The sequence below is a fragment of the Enhydra lutris genome, unplaced genomic scaffold, assembly GCF_002288905.1.
Source record: "Enhydra lutris kenyoni isolate GAN:26980312 unplaced genomic scaffold, ASM228890v2 scaffoldscaffold8, whole genome shotgun sequence".
NCBI classification, from domain to species: Eukaryota; Metazoa; Chordata; class Mammalia; order Carnivora; family Mustelidae; genus Enhydra; species Enhydra lutris.
In genome coordinates, this window is record NW_019154092.1 from 10,726,622 (window position 1) to 10,741,409 (window position 14,788).

The 14,788-nt window shown below is 42.6% G+C and overlaps 1 protein-coding gene across 1 annotated transcript in view; it reads left to right on the forward strand.

Annotated features, from left to right (window-relative positions):
• LOC111142637 (L3MBTL4, histone methyl-lysine binding protein) overlaps window positions 1–14,788 on the forward strand; it is a 378,206-nt gene that overhangs the window by 56,849 nt on the left and 306,569 nt on the right. The window contains exon 4 of the mRNA XM_022495947.1: window positions 7,557–7,648. Coding sequence (XP_022351655.1) covers window positions 7,557–7,648 — 92 coding nt within the window. The remainder of the gene's footprint in view (window positions 1–7,556; window positions 7,649–14,788) is intronic.

Sequence of the window (14,788 nt, forward strand, 5' to 3'; positions counted from 1 at the left end):
TAAATGTCCATCAACAGATGAATGGATAAAGAAGATGTGGTATATATACACATTGGAATACTATGCAGCCATCAAGAGAAATGAAATCTTGCCATTTGCGACGACGTGGATGGAACTAGAGGGTATCATGCTTAGCGAAATAAGTCAATCAGAGAAAGACAACTATCATATGATCTCCCTGATATGAGGGAGAGGAGATGCAATGTGAGGGGTTAGGGGGGTAGGAGAAGAGTAAATGAAACAAGATGGGATTGGGAGGGAGACAAACCATAAGTGACTCATAATCTCACAAAACAAACTGAGAGTTAATGCGGGGAGGGGGGTTGGGAGGGGGGGTGGGATTATGGACATTGGGGAGGGTATGTGCTATGGTGAGTGCTGTGAAGTGTGTAAACCTGGCGATTCACAGACCTGTACCCCTGGGGATAAAAATATATTATATGTTTATAAAAAATAAAATAAAAAAAAAAAAGGGTGATATGGCTGCCGATCCTGTTAGAGGTTATGAGCATTTTAGGAAAGGAATACTTTCAAGAGCTAGAACTCTGGTGTGTCAGTGAGCTGCTCTCTTCAAGGACACGGCCTGGCTCAGTGGAGTGCACCCATGCATGCGTGAATGCCATATGGACACACCATTCGGAAAATGAGTCACTGCACCAGCCTTCAACTTGTCCACGCACTGACCCTGCCTTCCCTTGACTTGCGACTTGGGTTCTGCTTAGCTCCGTTGTTTTGTCACCCTGTTGGACTTGTTTTTCTCAGCAGTTGAGCCTCCTGTTTCACTGTCCAAAGTTGAATCCTCTCTCCCAGCGCTGTGTTGCCTGGACCACTATTTCTGGAGCTGACCCCCCACTGTGAATGGTCTGGTGATGGCTTTGGCTGGGCTCAGTACGGTTCTTCTCATCTGTGCCTTCTTGTTGATCGTTCCGATGGGCTTGTACCTGGGGTTGCAGGCAAGAAAAATGATTGTGGTCAGTGGAGGAGGACACAGGTTCATGGCCATGATTTAAAAAAAAAAAAAAAAAAAAAAAGCCCAGGTTGTGGGGACGGTGGGGAGGGTGCTTGCTGTGGAAATGTGACATGTATGCTTTGACTTCAACTCCTGTGAAGGTTTTTCAGTTTTTTTCCCTGTGTTCTTTGCTTTCAACTTTTAGCTTTTGCTCTTGCTAATCTGATGAATAAGCCAACAAACCTCAAAGTGTATGTAGAACAACAAAGCGAAATTCAGTGAGGTGGTAAAGCGTGGATATGTCATCTCGGCAGGCACAAATTGCTGCTTGTTGTGGAGGAACTGCTGCGGTTTCTGCCCATCTGCAAGTGTGGCTGAGGCCACGTCAGCTGGATGCCACAGGTTTACATATAAGTTGAGGGATCTTTGCTTTATAAGAAAGGAAACCCACACTCCACAGCATCACCTAACGCTGCCCAGAGAAAGAGAGGCAGCCTGACTTATTTCCCACACAAGGCAAGGGGTCGTGTTGTGTTGCTGTTTTGTAAAAGCCACATCCACTCCCTTCTGTAGGTGAATGGCTCTGCCATGGTGTCTTGGCCACCGTGCATGTATGCAGCTGATCAGGTAGACGAGGCTTACCATGCAGATGACCTCAGTCTGACAGTGTGCCCTGTGATCCTCCGGGCACAGGAGAGCACAGGAGGCTCTCAAGGAGCTGCTCCAAGAAAGCCAGCCCCTGGAGGCCGTCATGATAGTTCCTTGTGTTCCCCTCTGCTCCCCGCCAGGGTTCCGATGAGGCCTGAGTCCTTCTGCGTCACCTGTCCGCACGGTCTGCCTTCAGGCTGTTCAAGTGCAGAAGGGCAGCATGGAATGGGCTCCTCAGGAACAGGGCATCTGAGCCACCCATGTGGCAGTATCTAGACAATTCATCTCAGGGTCACCCTGTGCAGGGACATGGGAGCTGGCTCCTGCGGCTGCTTTTGCTTTTTGCTGACCATGTCAGTCATAAACTGTCTGAATATTAAAAAGATGCCTGGTTCTTTATTGACCAGATCTGTCAGCCTCTGTCTTGCATTGCTTGACAGATCTCACCACCTTAACCCAACCACCTTCATTTCTTTGTTTTCTTACGGTTTTATATTCATATGCAAACACATCCATTCTGGTGTGGAAGTGCATATCAACTGTGCTCTAACCATGCTTAATCTAATATTTGCAAAAGTTATACTGTGGGGCCCTCATCACCATAATTTACTTGATCTCTGTTGTTGGATATTTGATATTTTTCCAACTGTGTACTGTTGTAGAGACTGTATGTATTCCTTTTGCATTTTTTTTTTTTAGAATATAATGTTAAAGTTGGGACAAATTGATCAACAAGTATTAGCACCTTATTTTTTGGCTATAAACACAGGAATACTTGCTTCACTGTGCTTCACATATATTGAATTTTCTACACATTGAAGGTTTGCGGGAACCCTGTGTCAAGCAAGTCTTTTGGTGCTGTTTCTCCTGCAGCATCTGCTCACTTTGTCTCAGTGTCATATCTCATAGTCTCACAGTATTTTAAACTTTTTCATTATCACTATATTTGTTATAGCATTCTGTGATCAGTGGTCTTCAAGGTACTTTTATAAATGTTTTGGGGTGCCATGAGCTGTAACCCTCTCAGATGGTGAACTTCATCGATGAATGTTATGTGTGCTCTGATTGCTCCACCTGCCAGCTGTTCCCGCCTCTCATTCTCTTCTTGGGCCTTTCTATTCCCTGAGGCACAACAATATTGGAATTAGGGCAATTAATAACCGGACCACGACCTCTAAGCGTTCAAGTGAAAGGAAGAGTCATTCATTGTTGTCTTACTTTAAGACATGGCCACAGCCACCCCAGCCTTCAGCAGCCCCTGCCTTGATCAGTCAGTAGCCACAGCAGTGAGGCAAGACCCTCCACTAGCCAAAAGATTATGACTCACTGGAAGCTCGGATGACAGCGTTTACTTAATCAATACAATATATGTATTTTTAAAGATTTTATTTATTTATTTGAGGGGGAGAGAGAGAGAGAGAGTGAATGAGAGAGAGAGGTAGGGAGAATCTGAAGAAGACACTACTGAGCACAGCCCCACACGGGGCTTGATCCCGCAACCGCGAGATCATGAGCTGAGCTGAAACCAAGAGTTTAAGCTTAACCGACTGAGCCACCCAGGCTCCCCATCAATAAAATACTTTTAAACCAAGTTATGTATGTTGTTTTTTAGGACACAACACTATTGCATACTTAATAGGCTATAGTATAGTATAAACATAATTTTTATATACACTGGGAAGCCAGAACATTCATTTGACTTGCTTTGTTGCAATATTTCCCTGATTATGGTGGTTTGGACCTGAACCTGCAGTATCTCTGAGGAATACATATATGCATTGTCAACATGACTTCCCAAGTTTGAGTCCGATTTACACAGCCACCATGAATGAGTGAGCTTGTTAATTACCCTGCAGACTTAATTTATGGTGTTTTAACTTTAAAAGTTATTAATTTAATAGGCATTTCTGCTACATTTTCACCATGTATGCTAAAGTGAGGCAATATTGTATAATGGGAGTGCACGGGTTAGAAATTTTGTTTGAATCCAGATTTTTCCAGATGTGTGACCTCTGTAAGCCAGTTTCCTATAATTTTAAAATGAGGCTACAAATCTGATATTTACTTTTGTAAAGAATAAATGGAAACTATACTTTCATACATACACACTTACATCATGTACACGCATGCATGTACACACACACACACACACACACACACACACACAAACACACACCCTGTAATTTGGCACCTGGCATATAATAGGTGCGTATTATGTGACAGGTCATGTATAATCAAATATATGTTGTATATTAGTATGTGTGGCAGAAGAGTAATAATTGAAATGTTTTGCTGTAGCCACTGTGTATAGTGAAAAGAAGTGGAATTTAAGGTTTACAAACCTGTGTGCCTATCTAATACTCTGTGAAATGAATGTCGTATCTGTAGAACATTCAAGAAAATTACATAAAAAATAAAGAGAATTCAGTGCCTGAAGCAGTGCTGTTCGTAACTGGTTCCTTCTTTTCAGGAAACTGAGCAATGAGTTGGTCAAAATAGATTATCTTTGAATTCATTTTAAAAGCCAGAATTATTATCTCACCTGCCTGCCTTCTCTTTAATTCATTAAATAAATATTTATGACCAAGCATGGTTGTAGCTCCAAGGTACAGTCATAGACAAGATCAACGAGATCCTTTGTTTTTAGGAGTTTACATCACAATTCTAAATAAGCAAACTGGTTCCTTTCAGCTGGCATGAGTCCTCCTAGAGTCGGTGATGACTCCAGGCCTGTGTGTGGCCCCAGGAGCAGAGGAACGTGGTATTTCCTTGTCTCACTGGCCGGTACCATGTTGTTGACTAGTCCTCTTGCTTTACAGAAATACTGAATTCATGGAAAGTTGTTATTTTTGATACCCTGTTTTCTTTTTCTGACAAAACTTCAAAGGGTTATTACAGACTTATGTGATCATAAGAGATGATCATAGATATGATTTACTTCTGGTGAAATGATATATAACAATGGGAAATATGATTAAATTGAGAAATTATACACAATCTTTTTAAGAACACAGATGTTGTAGAAAATGAGGTATCTATATTTGCTTTAGAGACAACACTGCCATAATGTTTTTTTGTAAAGCATATAATTGTAATGTAGTAAAATGCTTCTGTGAAAATAGGGATGTTGAATAATCTTACTAGCGAATCTTCAGGGTTTGTCAAATTGTTTTCTCTATTTAAAAAAATAAAATATCTCATATTGTGGTGCAAATGGCAGTAAATATGTAAGTGCTATAATGGTTGAAAAGACTGTAAGCTCCTTGATGGAAATCACACTATGATGTCTCATTATTTTCAAACAAAGCAAGAGAAGCCATTGATGACAATTCTGTTAGCTCTATTTGATGATTAAAGTGTTTTTCAATACACTTTAGTAAGTGTATTTCTTAGCAAGAATATGCTAGTATGTTGTGATTGATAAATAGTAAATATTAATGTATATACTGTTTTTAAACTCTAAATTGATATGATTTCTCTTTATAATCTGAGCTTAAGTTACTCCCTTTCGGTCAATTATATATACATGTGTATCAAAGGATAAATAGTATATATCATTTGTTTATTTTTCATCTGCTGGATCAGGGACTGGGTTATATTTCTATTTCAATGGGCAGCACACTTCTTGTCACATTAAATCACATCAAATATTTTTAAAATAATTAGAAGTCTACATGAATTCTTCCTACAATTTACGGATTTTTATGTTTGTCACTGCATCAGGTTGCTTTATTGTCTTGAGAGGTTTCAAACGTTTGACTTAGAGATGCATCTTACTGTCTGTCACTACCACTGCTTATGCGGGTCTGACCCTTTACCATCTGTCCCTTCTTCAGGAACATTCTACAGCATGATAAATGTTAAAACTCATATAGTGCTTTTTGGCCATTCTTCTCCAGGGTGTGTGCATATGAGAGAGAGAGAGAGTGTGTGTGTGTGTGTGTGTGTGTGTGTGTGTGTGTGTGTACATGTATGGTACTAATACTTGTAGAGAATCTTGAAATAGTAGAAAGTAACAAACAAAGAATATTTACATTAATCCTACTACCCACATAGAGCCACTATTCATATTTTGCTGTTCCTCTTCAGTTGCTTTTCTATGCATGTGTGTTGTATGTGTGGACAAGTGCCTTGCACAAAGAAGGTGCTTTATAAATGTGTTGAATAAACAAATATCTCAGTATATGTAAAAAATTATATTTTAAAACTTAGGATAATATAATCTATTTTATGATCTTTACATTGATTTTACTTAACCTAGAAAATTTCCAAGATATTTTGTTACTTAAAAAATAGTTTTCAGGGGCGCCTGGGTGGCTCAGTGGGTTAAAGCCTCTGCCTTCAGCTCAGGTCATGATCCCTGAGTCCCGCATCTGGCTCTCTGCTCAGCAGGGAGCCTGCTGTCTCTTCTCTCTCTCTGCCTGCCTCTCTACCTATGTCTATGTAATCTATGTCTGTCAAATAAATAAATAAAATCTTTAAAAAAAATAGTTTTCAGTAGCTTCAAAATCATATGTATATATGTGCCTATGTATATATGTACATGTGTTATAGTCTTTTTGACCTTTTTCTCATATTATTATTTTGTGTTTTTGTCGTAATAATGTTTTAATGTATATTTTTATTATCAACTTTTATCATGACTACTTAGCATGTTAATCCTAAAGGGGAAATTACTGGGATATCAAAGTATAAACTTAAAACAGCTATCAGTCCTTTTCAGATTTTTATTATTTAAAAATGATATTTTTATTGAATTACAAAGGATAGCTATTGATTTAGAAAATTTGGAAAGCAGAAAGATAAAGTGCAGAGAAAATTGGGAAGAAGCCATAATCCTGGCAGCTAAAGATGACTTCACTTAAGATTTTGATTTATGTAATTTTAGTCTTTCATATTTCAATTACATCTTTTACCAAAAAGGATCATTTTGTTTTCTAAACTGTTGTCTTTTTCCCCACTGGTAGTGTATCATTTACATAGTCTTTCTCTGCCATTAATCTTCTATAATGTAATTTTACAGCTTATTATTAAAGTGACACGTCTGTATAATGTATTTAATTAACCCTCTTTGTAGACCAGTAGTTTGTTTCCAACGTTTCATTATTATGAGGAGTTCTAGGATAGAAAACCTTGTGTGCATTCACTGTAATCTCATTAAGACAGATTCCTGGAAACAGAATAGCTGGTTCAAAATTATATATGAAAAATTTTTAAGGCTTTTGACATATATTTCCACATTGCCTTCCAACAAGTTGTACCACTTGATGTTCATCCCAAAAAGAGGTATGAAAGCAAAAGGAGATTATACGGATATTTGCAGGTCATTCACCTTAAAATGAACAAGGGCACGGATTGCATGGAGCACTGGGTGTGGTGCAAAAAACAATGAATACTGTTACGCTGAAAAGAAATAAAAAATTTAAAAAAAAATGAACCAAGTCATGTCTTAGTACCTGTTTACTCTTCTTTGAGAGGAGTAAGAAACTACCCATTTTTTAAAAGATTTTATTTATTTATTTGACAGAGACACAGTGAGAAAGGGAACACAAGCAGGGGAGCAGCAGGAGAGGGAGAAGCAGGCTTCCCGCTAAGCAGGGATACCGATGTGGGGCTCCATCCCAGGACCCTGGAATCATGACCTGAGCTGAAGGCAGACACTTAATGACTGAGCGACCCAGGCGCCCCAAAACTACCCATTTTAAGTGTTTATCAGTGGTCTTCTTGGGGAAGGGGATATAGTCATAGACTTGTTCTAAAACAGGAGAAGCTGCATATGGGCTGGTTAGATGATTTTACTAAATGCTCATGGAAAGTGAGAGAGAAAGTTTTTATTAGTTGCTAGTTCTCCTGATTACCTATTTGACGAATCAGCCTGCTTGTTGTGTTTATCTTCAGTTAAATACTATTTTTCTGTCCCTAACTGCTTCAAGAAAAGTCACTGTGTTTTCCTTTCCAGTTCCTTCAATGGCTACACAGGAAGCATGGTCGTGGGAGCAGTACTTGACAGAACAGAAGGCTATAGCTGCACCCGTTGAACTGTTTTCCAAGGTGAATCATTAACAATCTTATGTTTTGGCAAGGAATGGGCACTTAAGAGAAATAATCAAAAGGAAATCATTTGCCTACACAGAACACTCAACTGATTTCATTTTTAGGTTTCACTGGAAAGTAACATAACAAAGGTAATGGAAGCCTTAGTGATTCAGAATGTGTCCTCCAGAAACCCAGTGCTACTCCCTTCCAGCTCTGTGACCTTGGGCAAGTCATTCAGTCTCTCTCTGCTTCAGTTTCCTCATCTGTAATGTAAGGAAATTACCATACCTACCTCCTGGGGTTGTTGGAGGATGAAATCAGTTGTTACACCTCAAGGGCATTAAATGCAATGGGCACATAATCTTTCTTTGTATTAGCAGATATTACTTGCACAGGACCACCCAAGGATCAGGTTTGAGGGGTCTGTTTTGATGTGCTGCATGGAAGTGGTCGGTCAGGCAACATGTTGGAGGAGATAGTGAAACCCCATGTTCTGCCTGATTCTAACAATGTCCAGAGCAGCCTGTGTGGGCTTGCTTGACCAAGTGACTGTTGGCACAGGGGTGGGGAGAGGTTTCACTTGAGGGGAATCATCTTTACCCAAGGTACCAAATCTCCTGCTACCCTTTCTATTCTTCTTGGTTTGTGTTTTCAAGATTTCAGGGGAATTTATATTTAAAAAATCGCATCAGATTTCATCATTATATTGCATTTTAACCAGCGGCGAGAAAGTAATGCTTTTTATTTGCTTTACTTTTCATGACATTTTGTTGAGTTACATCTAGTACTTTTTATTATGCAAAAGGGCTAGCAATATTTTAAAAGATTTAATTATTTATTTTAAAGCGAGAGAAAGAGTGCAGCTGGGAGGAGCAGAAGGAGAGGGAGAGAGAATCTCAGGCAGACTACCCACTGAGCTCAGTATCTGACACTCGGCTCCATCTCATGACCTTGAGATCAGGAGAGATCAGGACCTGAGCTGAAACCAAGAATCAGGCACTCAACCGACTGAGCCACCCAGGTGCCCCAAAAGGGCTAACAATTTTAATCCTGGCCATGGCAAGAGAATGAGGGAAGAAGTAATGTTAATAGGGAAAGAAAGAGAAACCAAATGCTGGCAGCTCCCATTTAAGAAATACTAAATATTTTGTACTCAACCCAGTCTTCACATCGAATGGCTTTCTGGAACTTTGGAAAACCCATGTGTATGGGTATTCCCGAAACCTGCTAAATTAGAACCTCAGCGACTGGGGCCTGGCGCCCTGGAGCTTGAGAACCTCCTTGGGCTTCTGTGTGCAGGATGGAGGTCCGAGGTGGTAGTAGCTTGTAGGAACTGTGCAGTGCCTGCTGACTCCTGATGAGACTGTCACTTGATGAGAATTAGGGTTCAAGGTCCCTAGGGAAAGGGTCTCTTCTTCTCTTTCATGTTTCCTCACAGTCTCTGTTCTTAGTGTACTCATGATCAGTCAATGTTGAATGACTTCTGGGTAAACTCTTCATTTCTGAGCATGGAAGTTCCTTAAAGAGAGTGGCTCTGACTGGAGCAATCCAGGGCAACCTGTAGTTACACTTTCTCTCCATCCTTGGGCCCATCTTGTGCCCATGCTGTGTGGTCACTGCAGGACAGAGGGTAGAGTGGGCTGGCCCCAAACCCAGCTAAGGCCTGTCAGAAGCTGTGACCCCCAAGGGCACACGTAGTCCATCCAGGCCCATGGTGCGAGGTTCACCGCAGGACATTGATCAGGCTTGTGACCCAGTGGCTGGGCATGGATGGGTACCGTAGGGTCTCAAGGCAACCAAGGACCACAAAAATATAAGACCAGTCAGTGATTGAAGTCAGGACTTCCATGTATCAGTATTGGCCATGAATGATTCAGGGTCTTAGGAATCAGACCCCCGTGGGTTGCCTGGCTGGGGTCCTCTCTTCCTTCCACTGAGAATTGAACCACTTTTTAGTGTGTTTGGCTGAAATGGGCCTTTGTTTCCAGAGCAAGGCAGGTTTGGGCTGATGACAGAGAGCCATTAGATTCTGGCCAGTGCCTGCATTTTTCCCTCAGCTCAGCTAGTGAGTGGATTAACGCTATTTCTTGGTTTCTCCTTCAGGACAATTCAAGGTCCAACAGCTAGTGCAAGAACACCTACAGAACAGAAAATTTCTCCCCTAGATTTTCCCTTGTGACTGAGTAATAAATAAAAAAACCACCAAGGGGCAAATGTGAGATTTCTGTTCCTGAAATAAATCCCTACATTGGGAATTGTTTAATAGTAGGTTATGGGTCCTAGAACTTTCTCCCTTGACTTTCTAGAGATCTGATAAGAGAGGTACTGGCGAGCACTAAGTGAGGGGAAACATGGCATTGTGAAGGCAGGGGTGGGTTCCCTCTAGAGGGTATAAGTGAATCTGTGACTCTGTCCACAGAGGAGAGATGAGCAATGAGCAGGTAATGCAGTCTGAGGATTCCTTGGCTCATCATGTGACTTTAAAATATGACTTTCTCAACCTTGTGGACTCTAATTTTGGTCAACTCTGAAACTGACCATAGAGTATGAGCACATGAGAAAGTGGACATGTCTGACCTGTAGGCATGGCTTTGTCTTCACTCAGAATATAACAGTCAAGCTACTCATGTTTTTGAGGCTCCATCTCTACAAAGCTCCATGTAAGATGTAGACTGAGACACTAAGGGGTTTATGACATGGTTGCTTAAAATCCTGCCGTCTATTGGGATAGAAGATATGCCTGAAAACGTGACAGTGGTGTGAGGTAGAATGTTCTTGTCAGTCGAATGTGCATGTAATGAGCTGGGTGTCCTGAGGAGAGGAGGCATCTCCAGGCCTTATCGAGGAGGAAGAAGCTTACCAGTTACTAGGTCTGATTTGTCCTGATGACTGAAAATGCTGTGTTCAAATAACAGTGTTACTCTGACTGGACATTTATATTCTGAGATGAAGTGACATGGTTTATAATTGAAAATAGCATTCAGTAGAATAAAAAAGGCAAATGGGTCAGGCCAGTCTTCTGAGAAAGATGATCAGATTGAACTCAGTTTTGGAGTAATATTGTGCTCTTGACTCTTCCTGTCCATTTTAAATGTGTAAATATTGTAATAATGGTGTTCAGGTCAGCCTGCCGAGATGGAACTTTTCAGGACACCAAAATGTTGAAAAGAAAATGAAACTGTTTGCATATCCTGATTGGAAAACTATTAAAAATATATTAACTATTGCTTTACTTTTAATATGTCATTTCCATTCTAACATTCAAGTTTTAGACGGTGTACCAGTGACACACACACACACACACACACACACACACACACACACGATCAGTTCCGTCATGCAAATCAGACATGTATTCTACGAAGAAAATGTATATGTGTATTTTAAGAGTATGCTTATTTTATTTGCACATAAGGTTTTTGCATATCTATAGGCCTATTTTGAATTTCTTTTTGTACAAGACAAAGTAAAGTGTTTTATAATTTATGGTTTATTTTACCATCTGGGGTAGTGAGTGTACAAGGATATAAACACCTTCTGTTGACAGAAAATGTAAAAACATTTTCTCTTCATTACTGGTGAAATGTGCATATTGTGACTTGATTCAAAGTTCAAAATATTTTTTCCTTTGGTTTTGAAGTTGGTTCTAAAACTTTCTCTCATCTCTCCTTGCCAGTCATCTGACCGTCCACTGCATCTCCCTGAAGCACTCTTCCCACCTGTTGCCCATCACAAGCTCAACTAGGCCAGCCTGGAATCCCAGTCCCCACAGTCTGGCCTCATCTGCAGATGCACATGAACAGCTTCTGTGCCGGTCAGCCTGTTGCTGCCCTGCTTATCTGTTCAGAGCCTTTATCCATGTGGGAGGCCTCTGTGTCTCTTCTTGTTCTCTGAACTTCCTAGGTCCCTGTTCCTCTAGGACCCTTCCCCTTCATGAAGCTGTCCCAGCCTCTGCACTCTGACCTGTGGTCTTGGCGGCCTCCATCTGCCCGGCTCCGGCTGGTGGGAGTGAGGTTTGGGAGCAGCGTAGGACAGCATGAAGGCAGACGCTGTCCCTCTTGTCGTCTGGCCATGAACCAAAGGGACCCCCACCTGCAGCTGTCCCAGTGTTCCAGGGGCAAGTCTGACCGGGGGAGCATAACCCTCCCTTGCCCCAAACCGCCCTTGTCCCACAAACCACACATCCTGGTTGTCCTTAGTCACTGCCCTGAAAGCTCTGCTTTTTATGCCCAGCGGATGTTCCTGTCTCCCCAGCCAGCGTTCGATGGCCGAGCAGATAGGCTAAATGTGTGCTTGGGCTCCTGCAGGCCAGGGATACTTGAATATTTTTAAAATGATTGGTATTTCAGAACAAGATGAAAGTCATCATGGAAAAGCTAAAACTCCTGGACTTCTCTGTGTGTCTTTTATAGTGTATATAGTTATAGTTTGAATTTTATATAGCAAATGGGTTGTTTTTCTTTTTCTCTCTCTCTCCTCTCTCTCTCTCTCTCTCTTTTTTTTTGTACTTGTAACAAATTACCATGAACTTAGTGGCTTAGTATAACACAAATTTATTATCTTAAATTTCAGGAAGCCAGAAGTCTAAAATGGGTTAGCCGAGTTATGTTCCTTCTGCAGGCTATAGGGTAGAATCTCTTTCCTTGCCTTTTCTAGCTTCTAAAGGCTTCCTACATTTCTTAGCTTGTGGGACCATATCACTCTAACCTGTTTCCATGGTCACATCTCCTTCTCTGGTCCTTTGCCTCCCTCCTACAAGGACACTTGTGATGACATTGGGCCCATGTGGATAACCTCTCCATCTCGAGGTGGTCCACTTAATCACATCTGGAAAATGCCTTTTGCCACATAACATACCATATTCACAGGTTCAGGGATTCGGACATGGCTCTCTTTGGAAGCCACTGAACACAGGTGCCATCTCCTTTCCATTACTGTGCTGATCTGTCCCTGCCCCTGGCCTGAGTGGCTTCTCATGGCTGGCTCCCTGCCGTCATTCTCCTGTGACCTCTGCAGCACCCTCTGTGGTTAAAAAAAAAAAAAAAAAAAAAAATGATGTATTGGGGCACCTGGGTGGCTCAATTGGTTAAGCACCTGACTCTTGATTTCGGCTCAGGTCATGATTTCAGGGCTGTGAGATCGAGTCCCATGTCAGGCTCTATGCTTAGTGCAGAGTCTGCTTGAGATTCTCGCTCTCTCTCAACCCCTACCACCACCTGTTCTCTCTCTCTTTCTCTCTCTCTCACAAATAAACACATAACGAAATCTTAAAAAGCCCACAAGGGATGCACCATCCTTCATAGCCCCCCTTCTCCAGGCGGCATGCATAACTGCTTTGCTGGAACCTCCGTGTCCTGAGAGTGCACTGTTGTCTCTCCCACACACGCTTCTCCACCCCCCAGGGTCAGGTCTCCACCACAAGTCTCCTCCTGCCTTCTCCTTAGTATTTTGTCACTCTGCACCTGGCCCTCCCTCCCGTGAGGTTTATGCTCTCTCCTCCCTGTGGTTTCCACTCTTGTTACTTCATTGGACCTGCGCATGTACGCCTATGTGCACGTGTGCGCCCACGTGCTGCCTCCCCGAGCTTCCCCTCTGCTCTTGCCTGGGCCTCCTGCTCATCCTGGAACATCCTTTGCCCACATGAGCCACCTAGTACCTCACGTGCCAGACCCCCCTTCCCGGAGCTGTCCACTTGCTTTCCGCTACACTTGCATCCATCAGAACTGGACCTCTCCTGCAGTGTGGAACTTCAAGTCCCAGGTCTGATCCCATCCACTGTCTTTGCAGCCCCTCTTCCTCCCTTATTCTCATAGTACCAGTTTTTCCTTTAATTAAGACCTGTGGTTATTGAACTTGTCCTTTACCTTCCTTCTGGCTTCACATCTTCCCCTGGCCAGGCTAGGCCCCCTGGTTCCATCATCTCAGCCATTTTCTTGCCAGGATCTTCAATTGCCTTGTCCCCCATCCTCCTCTCCCCATAGATGCCTGCCAAAATCCCAGCTCCGGATGGATCATGTGTGCTTTCTAACTTCTGTGCCTAACTAACTGCCAAGCCCTGCTACAGAAGAAGCACAAACATCAAAGCTTTGCAGCTTGATGGCACTGTAGACTAACAGTCTCTGCTAAGAGGGCAGTGCCTGGCCGTCCTTCTTGCCGTCAGTCTGAGCACTCCCTACTATCTGGGAAGGCACTTCTCTCAGGCCTCTGCCCTCACTCCCAGCAGAAGGCATCACTCCTTGGATGGACTTGGTACAACCTGCCTCCATTCCCTGCCACAGACCTTCACTCACACCAACTCAGACCTCTTTCCCAGGCTGAACTGCGAGAAGTACCCCTTTCCTCCCCCTTTTCCTTTTACCTACACTCTGGAGCCTTCCCATTTCTGCTTTTCTAGAGAGAATTGATCAATGACCCATCAATCATCTCATGTCCTGCTTGTAAGCTACCTTTGCTTCTCTTCCAAGCGATTGTGTCTGGAACATGAACACACCTGTCTGTCCCATCTTTAAGAAAGCATACTGGCCCTTGGTCCTGCCAGATACCCTTAATAGCTCCCTTAATAGTTCCCTTAATAGCTCATCTCCTTAGTCTGCTCTAGCTTCTTGAAATGTTGGCCTGCATTTTCTCTTTTCTTCATTTTCTAACCCTTTCCTCCTCCAGCTCTGCTTCCTGGCCTTTACTCCCACCATGACCTGAAACTGTGCCCACAGAAGTGCCCCCCCCCACTTCCTGCCCTGATTTCAAAGCCACACACGTCAGGCCTTGGCTTACACTCGTTCTGCTCCAGGATGCTGTCCTCCAGGATAGCTGCTCCTTTTGCTTGGTCCTAGCTACTCCTTGCCAGGCACTTCTGAAAATCCTCTTCTCCTGGGCTTCCGTCTTGGGCCCCACTCTGCATGGCCCCTGGGGCATCTCATCTACCCCCTTAACTCAAGTTCCACCTAGACCCAGTGGAGTTTGTAACGTCCTAGACCTTTCTCTTGATCTTCCTACCTCCTCATTCTGTGTGATTGCACATAGTGTGTTTTGTCTCTGGGTAGAGCTGTAATCTCTGTGAAAACTGACTGGGTTTCTTTCCCTTTTTGTTTTTTTTTTAAGATTTTATTTATTTATTTGACAGAGAGAGATCACAAGTAGGCAGAGAGGCAGGCAGAG